General features: G+C 40.7%; 1 protein-coding gene across 5 annotated transcripts in view; it reads right to left on the bottom strand.

The window, feature by feature from the left end:
* Window positions 1-18,352, bottom strand: part of TRPC7 (transient receptor potential cation channel subfamily C member 7) — a 73,154-nt gene that overhangs the window by 40,982 nt on the left and 13,820 nt on the right. For 3 of the 5 annotated variants that reach the window (XM_027807410.2, XM_055719417.1, XM_055719419.1), the window contains exon 2: window positions 8,663-8,845. The exons of the other annotated variants lie outside the window; for them this stretch is intronic. In XM_027807410.2, coding sequence (XP_027663211.2) covers window positions 8,663-8,845 — 183 coding nt within the window. The remainder of the gene's footprint in view (window positions 1-8,662; window positions 8,846-18,352) is intronic. 5 annotated transcript variants of the gene reach the window in all.

Raw genomic sequence — 18,352 nt, 5'->3', positions numbered from 1 at the left:
TAAAAGCAAGCCTGTTGTTTAGGATAGATCTGCTCTCTGCTAAACCCATGAGTACATTAACAGGATCAGGATCTCACTTTACAAAGGCGACAAGATGACAGAACCAAGGCAGTGCAGGTCATCACAGCATCCCAATGCTTGTGTAATTGCCCCAAACCACCCATGTGGCACAGCTCTGTAAATGAGATGGCGCGGTCCCATCAGAGGGAGCAACGTGCTTGGGAACAGGATTTGACCAGGCACCAGATTGTTAAACAGGCACAAAATAAAACCCAATAAAACCAAATTACTTTAATAGAAGACTAAAGTAATGGGGTAAATAAAACTGCCAGGACCATTTCAAATGCAGTTCACCCATTGACAGAAATGTTCTCTGCTGCTGAGTGAAAACACAAAATTAATAATCCTCTTAGTAGTGGAAGGAATGAAGGGGGATTTTTTTGTCGTTCTGCTACATTTTCAATTCATGCCATGTAAAATTAAGTCTGCTATATTTGAGGTGTATAACTAGAAAACATAGAGTTTACATAAATTCTTTAATTGGTTCAGTTTAAACCCTTTTCTGCCTAAAGTTTCCTTATAATTTCATTTTCCTGAAACAACGACAGATGCTTTTTTTGTGCTAAACATTCCTCTACAAGGGAGTGAATAAGGTGGCTGGCTCTTGAGAAAACTTCTGTTTCATATTCTAGTGGGCTGCATGTTTTCTGAAGAGATTCATTGCTAATGTCTGGTTTCTCCTCTTTTTACATGTATGAATAAATCTTATCACTGAATTATTTATCTGAAAATAAGCAAATGAATTGGAAGTCTCAGCCTCTAACATCCCAGGGTTTTCATATCTGTGCGGAATCAAAACCATTTGGAAATCCTTATTATTTAATTATTCATCTGAAAACATGCCACTATAAAAAGCTACCAAACCCCAAGCTCCCTTTGGTATCTAAAAAAACCTCAAAACCACCCCAACCATGGTGGGCACAGAAGGAGAAATGTAAAATGTGTTAGCCATTTCCTTCCCCAGGAGAGTCACTGAACTGTTTTCCCTTGGCTAGGTGGTGAGGAAGCTGGGCTAGTGCTCAAGCCCACGTGCCTCCAGCACAGATGGAGAGCAAGACTCACTCATAGGATGAGACTCCTCTCACCATGAGGTAGAGTCCCAAAAACATACTCAAACGTGGACAACCTACAGGTGTGTGACATGGATCTCACATGGGAGAGCCACACCCTGGGTCAGTACCCATGCTGACATCTGAATTTGAACATCACTTAGGAAAATTCCCTCAGTAACATGAAACACTGAATCTTATTTTTTTGAGGGGTTGTATCATCCCCATCTGACTTTCCATCTAAAATGCAGGTCTGCTGCCTATGGGAAGACAAATGAAGCCAAAACTGGGGGTAGCTAAGGTCAGGTTTATAGCAGACCATATTAACCGCTCTTTTCTAAGAGAACCTTATTATTAATAAAGGTAATTTTAAGTCCTTTCATCCGTGTTGGACATCCATGCAATGGGTTTCATGTGCTCCTGTGCTGTCTTGTCAATGTCTTGACGGACATCTAAGACCCTGTGGTACTTTGCAAATGAAAGTAATTAAGTCTGCATATTACAATAAATTGGGAATACTGCAAACACCACTCAGGATGGAGAAATGATTCATTCAGGCCTTGAGAGGATGGATGTATGGGCAGGAAATAACAAAATGAGATTCATCTTGGAAAGAAAAGAAATTAAAACATCTGGGCAAAAGGAAATCATCAAACCACAGATTTTAGTGGAGGAAGGAACCTTGCTAATGAAATACTCAGAGAGATAGAAAGACTTTCTGTGAAGAAGGGAAGTAACTCCTTCCCTTTCCAATCTCTGACAAAACGTCTCTAATATGTGATTAAAAATGTAAAAAGAAAAGATTACATGGATAAGCTTAAGAGTCCAGAATGACCACAGTGTTTCTACTGTTCTCATAGATATTAAATTACATTTGTACAGTATCAACTGGTTTTCCAGTGATGGAAAAGGGAGACACTTTTCTTCTCACCACCACAGTACAAGCCATCAACGATGTCACAAGAGTTTAGTTAAATATTCTTGAGACTAAAGGGTGAGAAAAAATTAACCAGGGATTACAGAAACAAAAGCAAAAAGCCAGCTTCCTGAAAGCCTTTTTTCCTGAGGAATTCTCCTCCTTGAGGATTCACATTTACATGGTAAAACATAACCCTGTCTCTTCCCAAGCTGTGTCTGTGCTTGTTACAACCATTGCAGTACAGAAAGATCAATGTCTGTCCCATGGGAAATTCCTAAACTTAATTCTGTTCCAAAGAAGGACAAACAGCCGCAGGAGAGATTTTCTGGGACCTACCCAGCTCAGAAAGCTGTGGAGCTGAAACATTTCATCTGGGTTACCGAAATGTCATTTTCTATCAGTGTGGAGGCTAAGGCACCGGCTGTGCACGAGGCAGGGGCACTGTGCCCCGCTGTGCCCCCTCCCCGGGCATGGCACTGCAGGAATTTGCAGGATAACGGCAAACTGAGAGCGCACAGAGCTCGCAGAGCCATAGCTGCCCACCATGGCACACGGCACAGACCTGGTCCTTGCCCTCCAGAGTGAGGAGTTTCAGAGCTTCTGGTCACCCTTGGACTTCTGCCCTCTGTTCTCATGTGCTTCTCTTGCACACGCCAAGCTTTTCCAGTTACCCCTCCTAAGGATGTGCTGGCTGAGCTCAGCACCGGCTGTGCTGCAGGTTTTGTGGGGCAGAGCCATCCCTGCAGCAGGAGCAGAGCCGGTCCTTTTCCCCATTCAGGGACTAACCCTCTCCAGCCGCCATGCGAGGTGGAAACGCTGCAGGTGGGACCCCAGTTAATGGTGAGAGGGACCCTGGCAAGCATTTTGTGCACAAGATATTGTGCAGGGTAAAACTGCATCCTCTGAGCAAATTGCAGCAGTTGATAAAAGCTGGGACTTCTCCTGCCCTTGAGTATCTGAGTCGCGTGACCAATGCAGTGAAAAATTATAATGTAACGCAGCCATGAGTATTCTGTTCGGAGCATCCTCCATATGTTAATTATTAATAATACAGCCATGAGAAAAGTTCCTGTTCCAACTCTTTATTAGATAGGATTTACACAGCCATCTGGTGTTCTGTTTAATTCTTATTAATATTTTTTTTCAAACCCAATTTGTGTGTCTTACTGTTAATTAAATTAAAACTCGTGAAAGAAATATGTGCTCTGGCTTTGTGATGGCTATGAACTGAGCTGCTGAGAGAACAGAGGGCACTCGACATTTGCAATTAAAAGTATACAGCAATGATAATTCTGACATTGGGAAAGAAGGAGAATGAATGTCACCTCCTACAGAGAAGCAACAGCTTTAGACCTAAAAGTAAATGTCAACATATAAGAACCCTGCCAACATTAAAGGATGACAAGAAAGGAGCATAGTAGGACAGACAAAAATGAGAACAAAAAATACGAATGGCTCTGTAAAGCTGATATACACCAGTAAAATGGTTTTGTTGTGGTACCTCAAAACTGTATTTTCCCTCTATGGGTTGCCCAAGGGAAGAATCCAAGACAGAGTTGTCCCAGCCTCTGTATCTATGCCTCTCACAGGTAGAAATTACACTCTGACTCAATTAGAAATGAGTTCGCATGCACACAAAACCTGTGCTACCCTTACTTTTCCCTTATCTGATTAAAAACAAAATTGCTTGTTTCAAAAAGAAAAAACATTATTTTGCAATTTTCAGTCAAGAACACAAAGTAAACTCCCACTTAGATGCTGTAAGCCTGCATGAACAGCTGAGAGCATCCTTGGCTCAAGAAGCTCAGGATCAGTTTTATTTTTTCTCCTTGGGACCAGAACTCCAATTTAGCAGCCCAAGCCACTTTTGGCTATTATCCACCAGAACCATCCACCCTAAATTAATTCCTCTTTCACCTTAATGCTGTTTTTAATTTTGCCATTTCCCTGAATAGCTGCTGGACTCCGCCACAGTCTTTGCTGTCACACTGTGACTGTTTCCCCAGCCCTCTCCTACAATACCCAAAGGAACGACCTGGATGGTCTTACTACAGCATCAGCAGGGTGCTCTGCTGGGAGGCAATAGTAAACTTGCAACAATCTCTTAACATGGGCTAAAAGTCCCTTTCTTGGAGAGGATCCAGTACTCAGTAAATACTCAAATGTTTGCAAATTGTTTGTTTTGCACTTGACAAACCGTTCCCATTGTTACAGCTCTGAGGAACCATGAATCATTAAGACAGCTAATTTGAAGGGTAAATGGCTCTGGAAAACTTGATGGGACCACATTTGAGTGCAGTTTTCCAAGAATTCCGGGGTGCAGGGTGATTATTTAGTTCTTTCAGGAAGGGTAAAGAATTGGTGTAATACAGTGTTTTTAAAGACCACTTTGTAATCTACTATTATTTTAGCCTTCTCCGTGCTGTGAAATATGCACAAGCATAGTTTCTTAATTCTTCAGTGACCTTCTATATAAAGTTCTTCAATTATATTAGAGCCTTGAACTTGCTTTCTTGCCAGTGTCTCATATGTGCTTTGCAGAAGAAAAGGGTGGGGTGGGGGTGGGGAAGTCAAGTGAAGTCTGGAACTTTTGATGTTTTCTTGAATGACTTTCCAAGATTCATCTCAAATTTTGTAAATTAGGAAAAAAGGGTAAGCATGAATAAGTTTGCGTCCTTTCAGTTGAACAGAGAACTGATTTTTTTGGAGTAACAAAGGGGTGAGGTGACAGGGAACTCTAATGGGAAGTACAAAGGAAAAAGTGCAAAGAAAGATCATTTAGGGCCTGGACAAAAACCTGTTGTAGGTACCAGCTGCAGGTTTACTGAGGAGGTAAGAAAGCTTCAGTCCCCTTTTCAGCCCTGATGTGCAGGAAAACCTTGTATGTACCGGGAAAGCGTGGTCAGTGAGCAGGTCTGTGAACGTCCAGCTCAAGGGCAGGTTGCCCCCGGACTTGGTGGTTTTCAAGCAGGGCTTTGCCCTTCAGAAAAAGAGAGGAACAGAAGCACATGGTTTGGGCTAAAAGCTCCCCGAAGGCTGATGGCTGAGCTCCCTGCTCTGTGGGCACGACACACGTGCACTGTACACGCAAGAGAGTCACAGCCTCGACCTCCAACCCGGTGTGATTTATTGGGGATCGCAATTGCTGAAGTCAAGAGCAAGAAGATACTGTGTTGGAACCAAAATCAAGACTCAATAGTTAAACTGTGTATGTAGCATCAACTGCACCCCTAAAATTTTCAGCTGGGGACATAGGAAGAAAAGGACAAAAGATTACAGAGTTGATTTAAACCCATAAAATGCAATATGATGCCACTCAGTTTCAAAATTCTGCTCTCTCAAATGCTGTGAGCTGGGCAGGGGGTGGGAGAAGCTGGTAGACCAGCTGCTACTACTACAGAAAAATACCACTCTTAAGACACTGTGGCTGTAGGAGGGCTACGAAGTAACAGGAATTTAAAAGAACAAGGAGGATTTTAAAAGTTTGTGCAAAGGCCTGATGAAGCTCTACAGATGTAATTCCTGCCTGAGGATGTGAGCCCTTGATATATTTCTCAGACTCTGGAAATAAAAGTGTGATAAAATGCAGACTGCAGCACCAGCTGTAAAAGTAAAATTATGGATATTAAATAATAATTTTCAATATGAGTTGTTCTCTGCAAATTTTCATCAAATAAAGCCTACTGTAGGCACTTAGAGTATAATATGGAAATGTGAATTAAGAAGCTAATAGTAGAAATAGATTTTTTTAAACATCAAATATTTCTTAAAGTTTCAGATGCAAATGCAAATATCTAAATATTTAATCTGGATACTAACCTAATGAGAAAATGGCCAAAACATAACAACTAACACCTCTTTTATTTTGTTTTCTCAAACCATTCTGAAGTCCCTAAAGCTGTCTTGTCTAGGATTCTTGCTGTTCATGGCAAAGAACAAATATAACATACTTAGGAGCTCTAAGTAAAAGCATCTTTGTTTCCCTGGTTTATCTAGAGCTTGCTGAGCTGAAGAATGCAAAACTGACCACCTGAATATTGATGCCAATGGCAGAGGTGGGGAGCAGGGGTGGCATGCACAGATGTAGCCCCTTCATTAATCTTATCCTGCCAAATAAACTTCCGGGGGGGGGGGGGGGGGGGGGGGGGGGGGAAACGTCACTTATGCCTGTGAGTCATTGCATTAGCTTTAAAAAAGTGGCTTGATATTTATAAAATCTGTCCAAGAATTGATCTATTAAATATGTATAATAATTCCCCCCTCCCCCATCTCACCCCTGTCTATTAAAGGACTTTCTTAAAATGAAAATAGATTTCAAAGCACAGGCTTTGTATGCATAAGCCTAAATATTTCTCATCTGGATAAAAACCTTGTACCTGAAATCTATTGCCTCTTGAGGAAATCATTACTGTGTTACCGTAACACGATCTCTTTGTTCAGCAAGTGTGATAAATATCAGTCTATTATCATAAGTCACTGCCAATAACCAAAGCCATTTATCTGAATGTGTCTCTGCATCCCACAAATGGAACTATCTTACTTTTGAAGTAGCAGTTAAATGCTCGTCTTACACACAGACATATACTGCCTGCTGAAAAGGATATTCTGAAAAGTGCTAACCTGAGAGTCAACATGAGGCTGGCAAACGTTCGTGTTTGTGTTCTGTAATTAGCGTAACAGTTATTACCGGTCAGCAACAAGTTGCTGTGATCCAGGAAGGATGCTCAGATTTCCTGAGTGTAAGAAGATATTTATACAGAAAAAGACCAACTGTACATCACCTACTGCAGATGCTTCAGGTCATTTCATGCACTATGAAAAGGTGCGTGTATATACAACATAAGAATCAGAGGAAACGTTCCTCTGAAACCAACCAAGCTAGGAAGAGTGTGCTCAAAGCAGCACAGTAACTAGCAGCAATTTAGCTCTGGCTAATGGTCCTGGTATCTAAAGGATGACACAAATATTTAGAAGAATATACAAGCAAAATATCACAGAAGTCTGTGCTTTGAAAAGGCTCAAGGTTCTGACCAACTTCATGGTAAGTCTCAGATCACAAGTCACTGGGGCTAGTCCTTGATAAGGTGTTATCAGTGTCTTAGATTAGCTCATTTTCAGAAAGCAAGCAAGTTTGGCTCCCTGTTACCAAAGCAACAGCTTCAACAACTAACCTGGACCCAGCTTCTTGAAAGGCATCTCCCTAAGAGTGAACTGAGATGTTATGCTCAGTTTTGGTGATGGAACGATAACATAGACACAACATCCTAGGAGGAAATATTTAGCTCCATGCTATGTGCTCCTGCAGGAAAGCAATTCATTTCAAATAAGAGTTTTAAGATTCTCTTTAATTAATGGCTTTCATAACAGGAAAAGACCTTCTCTATCCAGCACAGCAGCACAGTCAAGAGGCAAACTGAAGCAGGTGGTGGGTTTGGGAGGGGAAAGAGAGAGCAGATGTTAGCTTGAAAATTTGGAAAGCTCTTTGAGTCGCATAGCAGGAGCCCAGTTTCCATCAATGCATATTGTAGCAGCAATTAATTGGGACCACCCAGGCCTAGGGTTTGCCAGAATCAAATTTTCCATTCACACAACATACTTCCGTAAAGCTGAATGTTTGTTTAAAATACTTCTAAAAGTCATTCAGTTTTCATGTTTTTCCTTAAAATATATGTCTTCCTTCTGTTTTGTACATTTGGGGAAATCTGAACTCTTAGAATACAGAGCCAGAGCTTTGGGAGAGTGGAAGCTGGGAATCTGTCACTTTTTATCAATATTTATCACTTTCACATGCTTTCAAAAAAATCAAAATTCCAAGTTAATCAGAAATTTATTTTTGAGGTTTTGATATAATTCTGAGTAAAAATTACAAAACTTTTTTAAAATTGAAATTCCACTTTCCATCACACTGCAGTAAAGAGTCTTGACTATGGCAAAATTGCTACTTTTTGTGTACGCTCTTTCTATAACAGTACAGAAAAGGTAATATTTTTGATAGTTGCAACATTTGCAGATTAACTAACAGGGGATGTGGACCAGCGCTAAGACGTCAGGGAGCATTGAGAGCAGACAAGGAGACTTGGTCTGCTGACTTCAACCAGGCTGCAGAGTCCATCTGCCTGAGTCAAAGCAGAAGATCTAGTTTTGAACCAAAGGCAGATGGTTTGGAAATGGTGAGGATCTGGACTAAGTTCTCTGATCTTATAATTTGTGGGCAAAGATGCCAGAGCTGCTGGCTAGGTTCATCCCTTCCAACCATGTAAGTCACAGTGAAGGAAGGAAGACCTTCGGTTTGGTATAGCAACAACTTTTGGTCCCTGCTGAGGTCTTCAGAGATTCAGAGTCACAACCTGCACAAGAAGCGCTGTGCCCTATAGGCAGTCCCTCAGACCAGCTATACGTCCATGTCTATCACATTCAAATAAATGCCATACCTGCTACAGCATGTCCTTTGCGAATAACCTTCTCCATACGAAAGTATGTGAGAAAATGCAAATCAAGCCATAAACCACAAAAATTCTAGGGATAGTCCTGATCCCACTGAAATCTATCTTTCATATATTATTTTTCAGGTGACATCAAGGCAGCATAACTTAGATGTGGAGACATTACCCAGGCACCCAAAGAAATAGCTTACCTTCTTGACCTCATATTTAATAGCAAGTTTAATCCTGCTCAGACTTGGCCGGTGGTGCTCAGGGCACAACTGTATGTTCACATCTCCATTCAGAATGGCCTCTACTTCTTCTGTGTCTCTGCACAGGTCCAGCACCCCCACGACAAAGTCCTTGCATTGCATAGATAGCTTCCTGTAGTCGTTCTAAGGGAAAACAGAGAAAAACGAGTTAATTAATTGTGCACTTGAAAGCATGCCTCAAACAAACAAAGCAAGCAAGCAAGGGAGAGAGCAGTTGTCAGCAGGGTTACTCCTGCAAAACTACTGTCTGGAATAGTAAGAAAGACTTGATTTCACCTACGGTGTAGCCAGCTTTTCACAAATATACATCAACTCCTCCAGACTGAATTAGCAATGTTTCTCTCAGCAGCACAGTTTGCATTGCAATAGAGCATGCTCTACAGAACAACAAGTAAATGATTTATAGAGACATTTTGATTTCAAGCAATCATTTCATCTCTCCTCTCTGTGTAGCATATCTTCTAGGAACGTGAAAAGATAGCCAACTAAAGTCCTGCTAACAGGTCAGAATTTACAGCAATTTTACAGTTTAGATTCTTTCTTTAATAACTGTCAAGAAGTTTTGGACTGGTACAACAAGCTGCAGCACCCCACACAGATGTATTCAAATAAATTATACAGTTACAATACCATATTCGGTTTCAAATTTGTTACCTAACAATTTGGTTAGCCAGCCTTGGAAGAGCATCCAGAAGATCATTTTTGTCCTAACACTTCTCCAGGAAATAGGACTTCAGGAGCTCAACAGGATTTCCTGGAAATAATTTCACCTTGCAAACCCAAATTACACTTACGTGAAAAGAGATAGTATGTAGCTGACTTGGTAGAGGGCTAGAAGAGCCATGTCAGTGCCTTAAATTAAATTGTGATTGATTTTCACATGCTGACACTTAAAAAATGAGGAAAATGCCACCATCTGAGTAAATGCAGCAAATTAGAACACAATTAAGGCTACCATTAATATCCTAACAAAATGGTGGTATTAAAGACTCGGTGCAACAAATAGAAATAATAAGCATAAGACAAGCTCTTACTGACTTGAGAGATCATTTCAAATTAGGTTTGATGAGTTAATTAAATTCAGCAGCTTATCTAATTAAGCCAGCAGCCAAAAAAAGAAGATCGTTAAACCTGGCTTTGATGAAATGATATGAGTAACCTGGCTTTATATGCCTATATTTTCTAGATTATTAATTCGAACATTTACACATAGCAACATATTAGCCTTCCTTGTTAGGCAAAGATCTCAAAGCACTGTGCAAACAATCATTAATTAGGCAGAACAGCACTGTCAAAAATATGATGTTATTAGAGGTGGCTAAATTTCTTACGACAGTTTTTCCCCTTCAGAATTGAGATGTCCTTGATAATGATTTTTTTTTAATAGGTTTAGTTTAATGGCTTTGCCGTAAGTTTGACTTTGCTTGTGATGTGTATGTGTCCCCCAGCTTTGCTTACTGTGCTGCCCTGTGTGCTGAAGGCTATGAAGAGCTATTTCACTCAGGACAGAAAAATTCAGTTGTCACAGGGAACCAGAAAGCCCTCCAGGGCTGGGATTAGAAAATTCTGGCAGAAAGGGGAAGATGCCATTTCTGATAGAGGTTTAGGAGAAAGGGAGGAGGAGGAGAGCTGAAGAACAGCCTGTATTTTAGTGATGATACCTTCTGCAAGGTGGAACTTGTATTTTTACATCCTCTTGTCTACCAAAAAGGTCGGAATCTGGGTTTCCCTTTTCCTTCTTGAGTGCTGTAATCAGACCTCGTGTTCTTATTGGGGTGTTCATAAATGAAGATCAGCCAGAACGTCAAATCTTAGTTAAAGGGAGATACAACAACAAGCAGCGGTTTATCTCTGGTAAAGCAGGTGCATGCCCCGTTGCAGAAATGGGGAAGACTTCCAGAAATGTGCCAGTTCAGTGCACTAAGATTTAATATGTCCTCAAGGTTCGGGCGGAAAATGATTGTACATTCACATTTAAATGTAGTACCTAAGTATCTGGTGGTGATAGGGTTTGTAGAACGAATGTTATCATGTATGGGGTGAAGTAAGGTCTGAAATGTAAGTGAAAGACAGATTGTACTTTATGGATCCAAAGCACTCTAATCAATTCTGTGCTTTAATCTTCACCATACCAAAATGAATTTCAATAAATAGAAAGCTTGTCTGTTCACTGGCAGAATAGATGCCCAAACAAAAATATCAGCCTGGAAGTAACTACAGGAATTGTAACAGGACGGCAGACATAGATAGATCTGGAGATAGATGTAGGTGTGGGATGGAATGCCTGGCTGCCCCAGGTAATGGAGACACTTAATTAGCCCAGCAGGTTAGAATAAACAAGGTGAGAACTCTGCTTAACTTTAGTTCCATTCTCTATGTACTGTTTGCAAAGTCCACAATGTTATCTCTTAGCCAGCACATTTTAGGTAATTCCCATCACCGTTTCCACATCATCTGAACAACTAGTATGTATTAGCTCAGATTATTTTTCCTTTTCTGCTTTCTTTAAGGAAAGCAGCTTAGTTAGCAATTAGGAAAGTGCTTCTAAAGCAAGTGTAAATGGCAGGCTCCCAGCTGGCAACTCCATCAAGACCCAACTTTATTCACATCTCCGAGCCTAATGTTTTTACTGGTTCCATACATTTGCAAAGACTATGAATGATTTTTCTGCTCAAAACTATTTTTAAGTTACTCCAATTTTTAAGTAGAGACAAGCAGCAACATAACCTACCCAGGATACAGGCTGTATGAAGAAAAATAAAATAAAGTAAAATAAAGTAAAATAAAGTAAAATAAAGTAAAATAAAGTAAAATAAAGTAAAATAAAGTAAAATAAAGTAAAATAAAGTAAAATAAAGTAAAATAAAGTAAAATAAAGTAAAATAAAGTAAAATAAAACCTTCCAGCCAACCCGCAGCCAGGAAAGAGAGCAGCTTACTGCTCTCAGGAGACTTTGTTCATGTTTTAAGACAAGCCTCAATGATCACGGAACCTGCTGTGTTTTTCTGATGATCCCTTTTACAAAAGCATTTGTCATCGTTCTTTGTTCTGGCTTCCTTAACGCTCACAGTCAGCACAGAAAGTCCTGTTCAGTCTGACAGTGAGAACACAGCCACTCAGTGACTCTCATGCCAGTGTCTTTCCCTTTGCAAGCACAGTTTATTGGCTTCATCTTTACTAAAAACTGAGATTAGTAGGAGACTGACAGCCAAGCTTCTCCTGACCCTGGCTTGCATAATGTAGCTTTGATGACACAAGCAGAAATTACCTACCTGCATATAAAATACGGAATCGCAAGTCATGAGGCACAGTAAAAAAAATATCAAGGATTCCAAGATTTCCAAGCAGCATGCAAGCTATGTTGGTGCATGTGCCAGTGCTGTATAAATTGCCTGTATTTCACACATTTGGAAGCTTCTGAGATCCTGCACACCCTGCACAAAGGAGTGCTGTGGTGGTGCTGGGGCTTGCTTTTGTGTAGGACAGAAGGCTGCAGCCCCAGGGCAAGGTTTAGCGAGGGGAGGAAGAGTCAGGAGGAGGAGGTGAAGGAGAAGCAGGACACATTTCCAGTTACTTTTGTTACACCAAGGTTTGTGAAGATCTGAGTCCTGAGGACTTCTGGTGACTGCCAGCAGACAGAGGGGCAGACAGCCAGTGGGTCTTGGGGTGCAAAGGGCCAGTCCCCACTTCACCACTGCCTCTGCCAGCTGGGTTTGACCCCTAAACCATGCAATTCATGGCCCTCCTGGTCCAAATGTGTTGCTGGGGGCAGCTATCATGGTCGCAAACCTGGCCAGGCGGTGGGCTGCAAGTGGGGGTCCTCTCTCCCACTGCAACAAGCAGCTCCTGGTTGGAGACATGAAATTCAGCTCAGTCCTCCCAGCAGCATTGCGGAAACAGAACTGGCAATGAAAATAACCCAAACCCTCCTGAGTGCTCCGATTAGTTACTCCGTTACAGAAGTCTGAGGATTATGAGGTTCATAAAACAGATGGATCTTTGCAGTAATGAAAACCGCAAATCATACATGAGGGATGCTGAGGCCTCATCTTGACAAGCTGAGCACTGTCAAGCCTCAGGGAGGAAGATGAAGGATACAACTAAATGCACGAGAGAGCCAGTCTGCTTCAAATAACACATGAAACAGTGTTTTATTTCCTATAAAGACAGCAGAGAAGGATCAGAATAATGCTTGAGAACATTACAATATCATTTTTAAAAAACTAGAACATAATAAAAGCATTCCAAATTAGTCATTTCCTGCTTCTAACAGTGTTGTGCATGTGGAGTTAAAAATGTCTAATTTTGCTGTTTTGAAAAGGCTGATGGTACTTGTCATTCACTGCAATTTCTCTGAGTACCCTATTATTATCTGTTGATTATGTTCTAAATGAACTCTGTCATGTCTCCACATCTGTTCAAAACCACCCAGATTTCTTCAGAAAAGAGCTGTTTCAGGTCAGGGGGATGCAGCCTGAGTAAAAAAGTTAAGTGAAATGAGAAAAAAGTAAGACTGGCAATCCACCTTGGATAGTTAATGAAAAAAATCCTATTTGGAAAGCAATCACAGTCAAGGCTGAAAAGGAACGTCACTGATGGGAGCCTACCTCTGCAAGGCCAGCACTGCAGGTGCAGTTTGGATGGCACATGGAGAAGTCTGGTGTCGATGCTGCAATATATTGTGAGAAGATCTGAGATTTGTTGAACCCCCTCAGTGCAGGTGAGATTTCACCAGAAACTGGAGTGGGACCAAGGGGTCAGAAACTAAGAAGGTCAAACAACTTTATGTGCAATTCCAAACTACCTTCCCAGTCCCAGATTCACCAACACACTTGGGTTTAAGTCCTGTTGATGTCAATGAAATGCTGGCAAACGTGTTTCAGTGCACTGAAGCAATCTTTCAGGCATCAGGAATTTCAAAGTGGGATGAGTCTGTCAATCAACCTGCAGTTTTTTGGTTGTAATCATTGTAGATTATTCACTGCACAGTTGTTACTGGAAATGGGGCCACAGACTCACAGGAGAGTGCATGACATGCAAATACGGAATGACTTGTACAAGTGCACTGTTTGTGAAAAATCACTCCCTGTGTCAGCATCTAGGACATTTAATTAAATTCACTCTTAACAGTTGCTTCCCAGTAACGTGTAAAGAACAGGGTAGGAACCACAACCCATCATCAGATATTCTAACAGGGATAATTCTAAGATCCAGTTTTTACTGCTATCCTGCATATGCCTAATTGTTCTGCTAGCCTATACTAAAGCTTCAGGGTCAGACTTCTGATTAGTATCACAGATGAGTTTCTCTTTGAATAAAGAACCACATATCTGGCTCAGAATGATTTAATCTATAGACCTTTTTCTAGAAAAAAAGCAACTTAATGCTGCTTATCTGTACACACACAACACACACCCCCAGTAAAAGGAGGAAAAGAGGAACAGATGCAGGATGATGGCTATATATCTATATATGAAAGCTACCATTTCTCAAGGGCACTGCCCATAGTATATTGTCTCATAAATCTATTCCACCAGAATCTGGGGGCTTCCACACAAATTCAAGACTTCTGGAACTAATTGACATGAACATCCAGCATCTGTGACTGGAGCACCAGAAGCCCCTGTGTGCTCTCAGTGCGTTCACAGATTGACTGCGTGACACAAACCTACTGAATCCAACCTCCTGTCTGCGAGCAGCGCAGGAGCTGTGTACTCGGCAGTAAATCTGTCATTTCTGGGTAGCATTAAATTTGCTGTGCAAATGAAAGCTGCAGACACATTGCACAGAGCCTCTCTTTATGTTTCCTTGAAGCTCTTGGCTCTTTATATTTAATCTACATCACATATACACATATATCACAGAGGGAAATACTGCATTGCTTAGATTAGCATTTTGAGAAGCAGCAGCAGAAAAAAATATGGAGAAGTAATTCTGTAAACATAAACAGAAAACTCCCCCAAATAAAAATGTTTGGAGAAAGAACACAGAGGTGAGTCAAAGGAGGGGGGCAGAAAGCCAGTAATATTACATGCTAGATTTGAAATGAGATCTTTAAATAAACCATCATGTCAAGTATTCAAAATGCTTATAAATATTTACCAATTAGATATCACATGAAATACGCACAAGCCAGTTTAGAAGCTGTTGGACAAATTTCCTTCTGGGTATTTACACTGCCTGGGACTGGCCATATGTTTAGGAATGAAAAAATGCACAAGGCCAGTGGGAGGGAAGGTGATGAGAGGAGGTGCAAGGAAAGGACCCTGCACTGATCCTGCTGATGGAGCCATTATCTTCTGAAGTGTGCTGAGCACCACTTCCTAAGAGCTCTGTTGACTGTGCACATAACTGCTGGCAGGTTCAAATACAGCTGAGTGCATTTCTATTGTTTCCAGGCTAAATGCCTACACACATAAACTGCGCCAAGGCTGCACAGTTAATTTTCCAGAAAACGCAACATCAAGTTGGGTTTATGTTCTTTTGCTTCTTAAGTGGCAGCACATCAGCGATTTTTTGCAGCTTTGGGTGTACCATGTCATATTCAGTGGGCATGTCTCTGAAAATACAGCCCAGTGCTCATTTAAAACATTTCATTACTCAGGTGTGTGTTGCTCAGTGTGGCTGGAGGTAGCAACAGATGCCGCTGGTTCATTTTTTCAGTGATCCAGACTTTGACTTTTTCACCTCCAGTGAGCATAATATAATAAGCAATCTGTTCAGATACAAGAGTTTGATATTTCAGAAGTGTGTCTTCTCTGGTGCTTTCCAAGTAATTTGTACCGTTCTAAATGGAGCCAAGATAAACATGGCAACGGTTTGCTCTCCGAAGGATGCCAGGCTGCAGCGCGGTGGAGCAGAGGGGCAGTGGCTCCAGGCATAGGGGGGGGGGTGGGGGTGGGGGTAAATCTGGTGAGGGAGTGTCAGGAGACACCAAGAGATGTGTCCAAAAAAAAAGCCCAAGGATAAAACAGACAGTGCTGTCTGTGTTGACATTATTTTTGGCTGAAGAAGTCCAGAAAACAATAGTGTGCTTTGACTAAGGACCGAAAATTGTGTGACTTCCAATAAGCCATGAAAGTAGCATCCCTTCCATCATTACAAGGATTTCATTGGTGGTTGCATTGACTGATTTACCATCAGAAAATTTTTTATAATGCGTCTTTTTTTTTTCTTTAATAAGTTGGGCTTTTTAGCTGCAATTCATCTTTCCATATGCACTGCAGAAGCTGATCTCTGAAACAGCATATTCCTTCAACAAGGGGATAGAGGAGGAAGAAATCAATCAAAACACTGCCTTTGGATTTGACCTTATACCTATTGACGAGTAGATATATCATATCCTTACAGAAGCTAACCAAGATGGTGTTAATGATTTCTGTGATGGAGTTAGAAAATCCCTTTAAATTTGTTACTGTACTTTTACAACATCCTTCACAGATCCAGGCATAGGTATAACCTTCAACAATCGCGTTCCAAGAACTTTGAAGCAGGAACTGTCAAAAGCACCAGAAGGGATAGGTTTGCACCACCCTCTTTGTTTCTACTCTTTTGTGCTCTAACTGTTATGTATCTAAAAACTGTAATGTATCTACAAACTGTACATAATCGCTTCTGGGAAATCGTTAGTTTTTGTGAAAACACAGCTTCTGTGGGACCAAAACCAATGAATAAATTTTGCAAGCTCTTTCCATCAATAAAAAACATTGGAAAATGCAAAATACTTCACATTGATATTCCCTTGAAACAATTATTTATAATGCTGGGGTTTTTTTCTTTTTTAATCTAAAATTAATGGATGGATTATTTGGGGAATAAGTCAGGGATCCATTCATATAATCCCAAGAGAAAGCCAAGGACTGAGACTGAACACAATTCCTGACTCTTTAGCCAGGTTTTAGATTCCCCAGTATAACAAAATTCTGAATCAGTCCACTCACAACTTTTTTATTACTTATATAGATCTTTTTCTATTTGAAACGTAAAATAACTTTCCTCTACATGTGAACTCTTTCTGCACCAAAATTAGTGGATCACTTCACTTATTTGAAGTTCTCTCCCTGAACAGAGTACAATCCTTTTTAAAATATGCATCTAAGAAGCTGTCAAAAGAAAACCACCATCTCCTGTACTCCTTTCCCACAATGTCACCTTCTTCCTGACAAGTACCATTACAGAGCATCTTGGTGGCATGTGTATGTGCAGAAACCAGTGCTATTCAGTGCAGAGCTAACATTCTGTTCCAACTCTCTGAAGATACTTAAATATACTTCAACAGAAATTGTATTAGTTAATAATTTTTTTAAGTTACAGTATTTCAAATCTCAAGGTTGGCATAGCAGCTTTTCAGCATAAGATGGCATTTGATGCTTGATGCACTTCTCTTTCATATTGTCTCAGCTGGTTTTCAAACCCATGTCACAAATAAGCCATACGCTTTTGATTCCTCAACTGATTAAAAGGTGGGGTTTTACCTTCTTTCAGATTTTCACAGGCTCGTTTGAATGTTTATGCCGAAACACCTGTTTTCAGAAGAGCTGTTGAGTCCCTGGATGTCACATGGACAGGACAGGCTATACAAAGGTATTAACTAAATGCTTTGGCATGCAAAATGCAAGGAATACACATGTTCAGGGAAGGAAAGCATCTGTCTCCCTGTGTCCTATCAACAGCTTCTGTTTATTAAATACAAGCCACACATTTCAAAGTAATACTTTGCTAATTCTCTTGGTAAAGAAGACTTTAGGATCTGTTAATGTGAACAGCAAAATCAAGCTTATGATGATGCAGTGCAAGACTCCAAATCCTGCTGCATTATTTTCAAATATTTGCTTACTCCATGTGGCAACACAACACTGAGAAATGGCTTTTCTTATTATTAAAAATACAAACGCCCTTTGCATTAGAGGGACTTTTATCTCAACCTTGCTTTTATCATTATGCAGAAAGAATTCTTCTTTTACCCCCAGATGCATTTCACAAGGGCAGAAGTCCAAGGCAGTGCTGGGGTTAGTTTCTTTTTCTTGCCACCTATTCTGTTTTCAACAGAGCACTTACACACAAGGCAACAGGCAGAAAATCTGCAGCTCTCATGCCATAGATGTATCAAAGCACAAAAGATACCTCTGGGCCCAGCTCCTCATTTCACATGCCATCCATACTTTTTGTCTCTGGCATTTCCCCATGTTTATTATATTCCTGGTCTGTCTGTTATGAGCTCCATTGGGGAAGATGTACATTTCCTATACAATCTGAGACTGAATAGTGTTTCCTTGTGCTAAATGCATTAGCTGCTCTCCTTCAATTGTGTGGCTTTTTTCAGCTCAGCTGCTTGAAAACCCTATGTTTCCTAAAAACCAGATGGGAAAAACAGGGAGAAAATAATGGATTTAAATATAAAGCAATTATTTGCTTAACACAGCTACGTTTATCCACTAAGCCAAGCTAAATTTGTCACTTTCAGCTTACTTACAGAACACAGTTATATGTTCAGATGTGCTATGGGTCCCATCTCTCACGGGAATTTTGGCTACAAACTGCACATGCTTATCAGGAAGACGACTCCTTATAAATCCAGCTTGCAAGTGAATGCTGGTTTAACTGAGAGCCACGATGCAACTTACTGACATC

This window comes from Falco cherrug, chromosome 8, assembly GCF_023634085.1.
Source record: "Falco cherrug isolate bFalChe1 chromosome 8, bFalChe1.pri, whole genome shotgun sequence".
NCBI lineage: Eukaryota > Metazoa > Chordata > Aves > Falconiformes > Falconidae > Falco > Falco cherrug.
The sequence above is the reverse complement of the archived record's forward strand: the minus strand, read 5'-3'. Positions and strand labels throughout refer to the sequence as shown.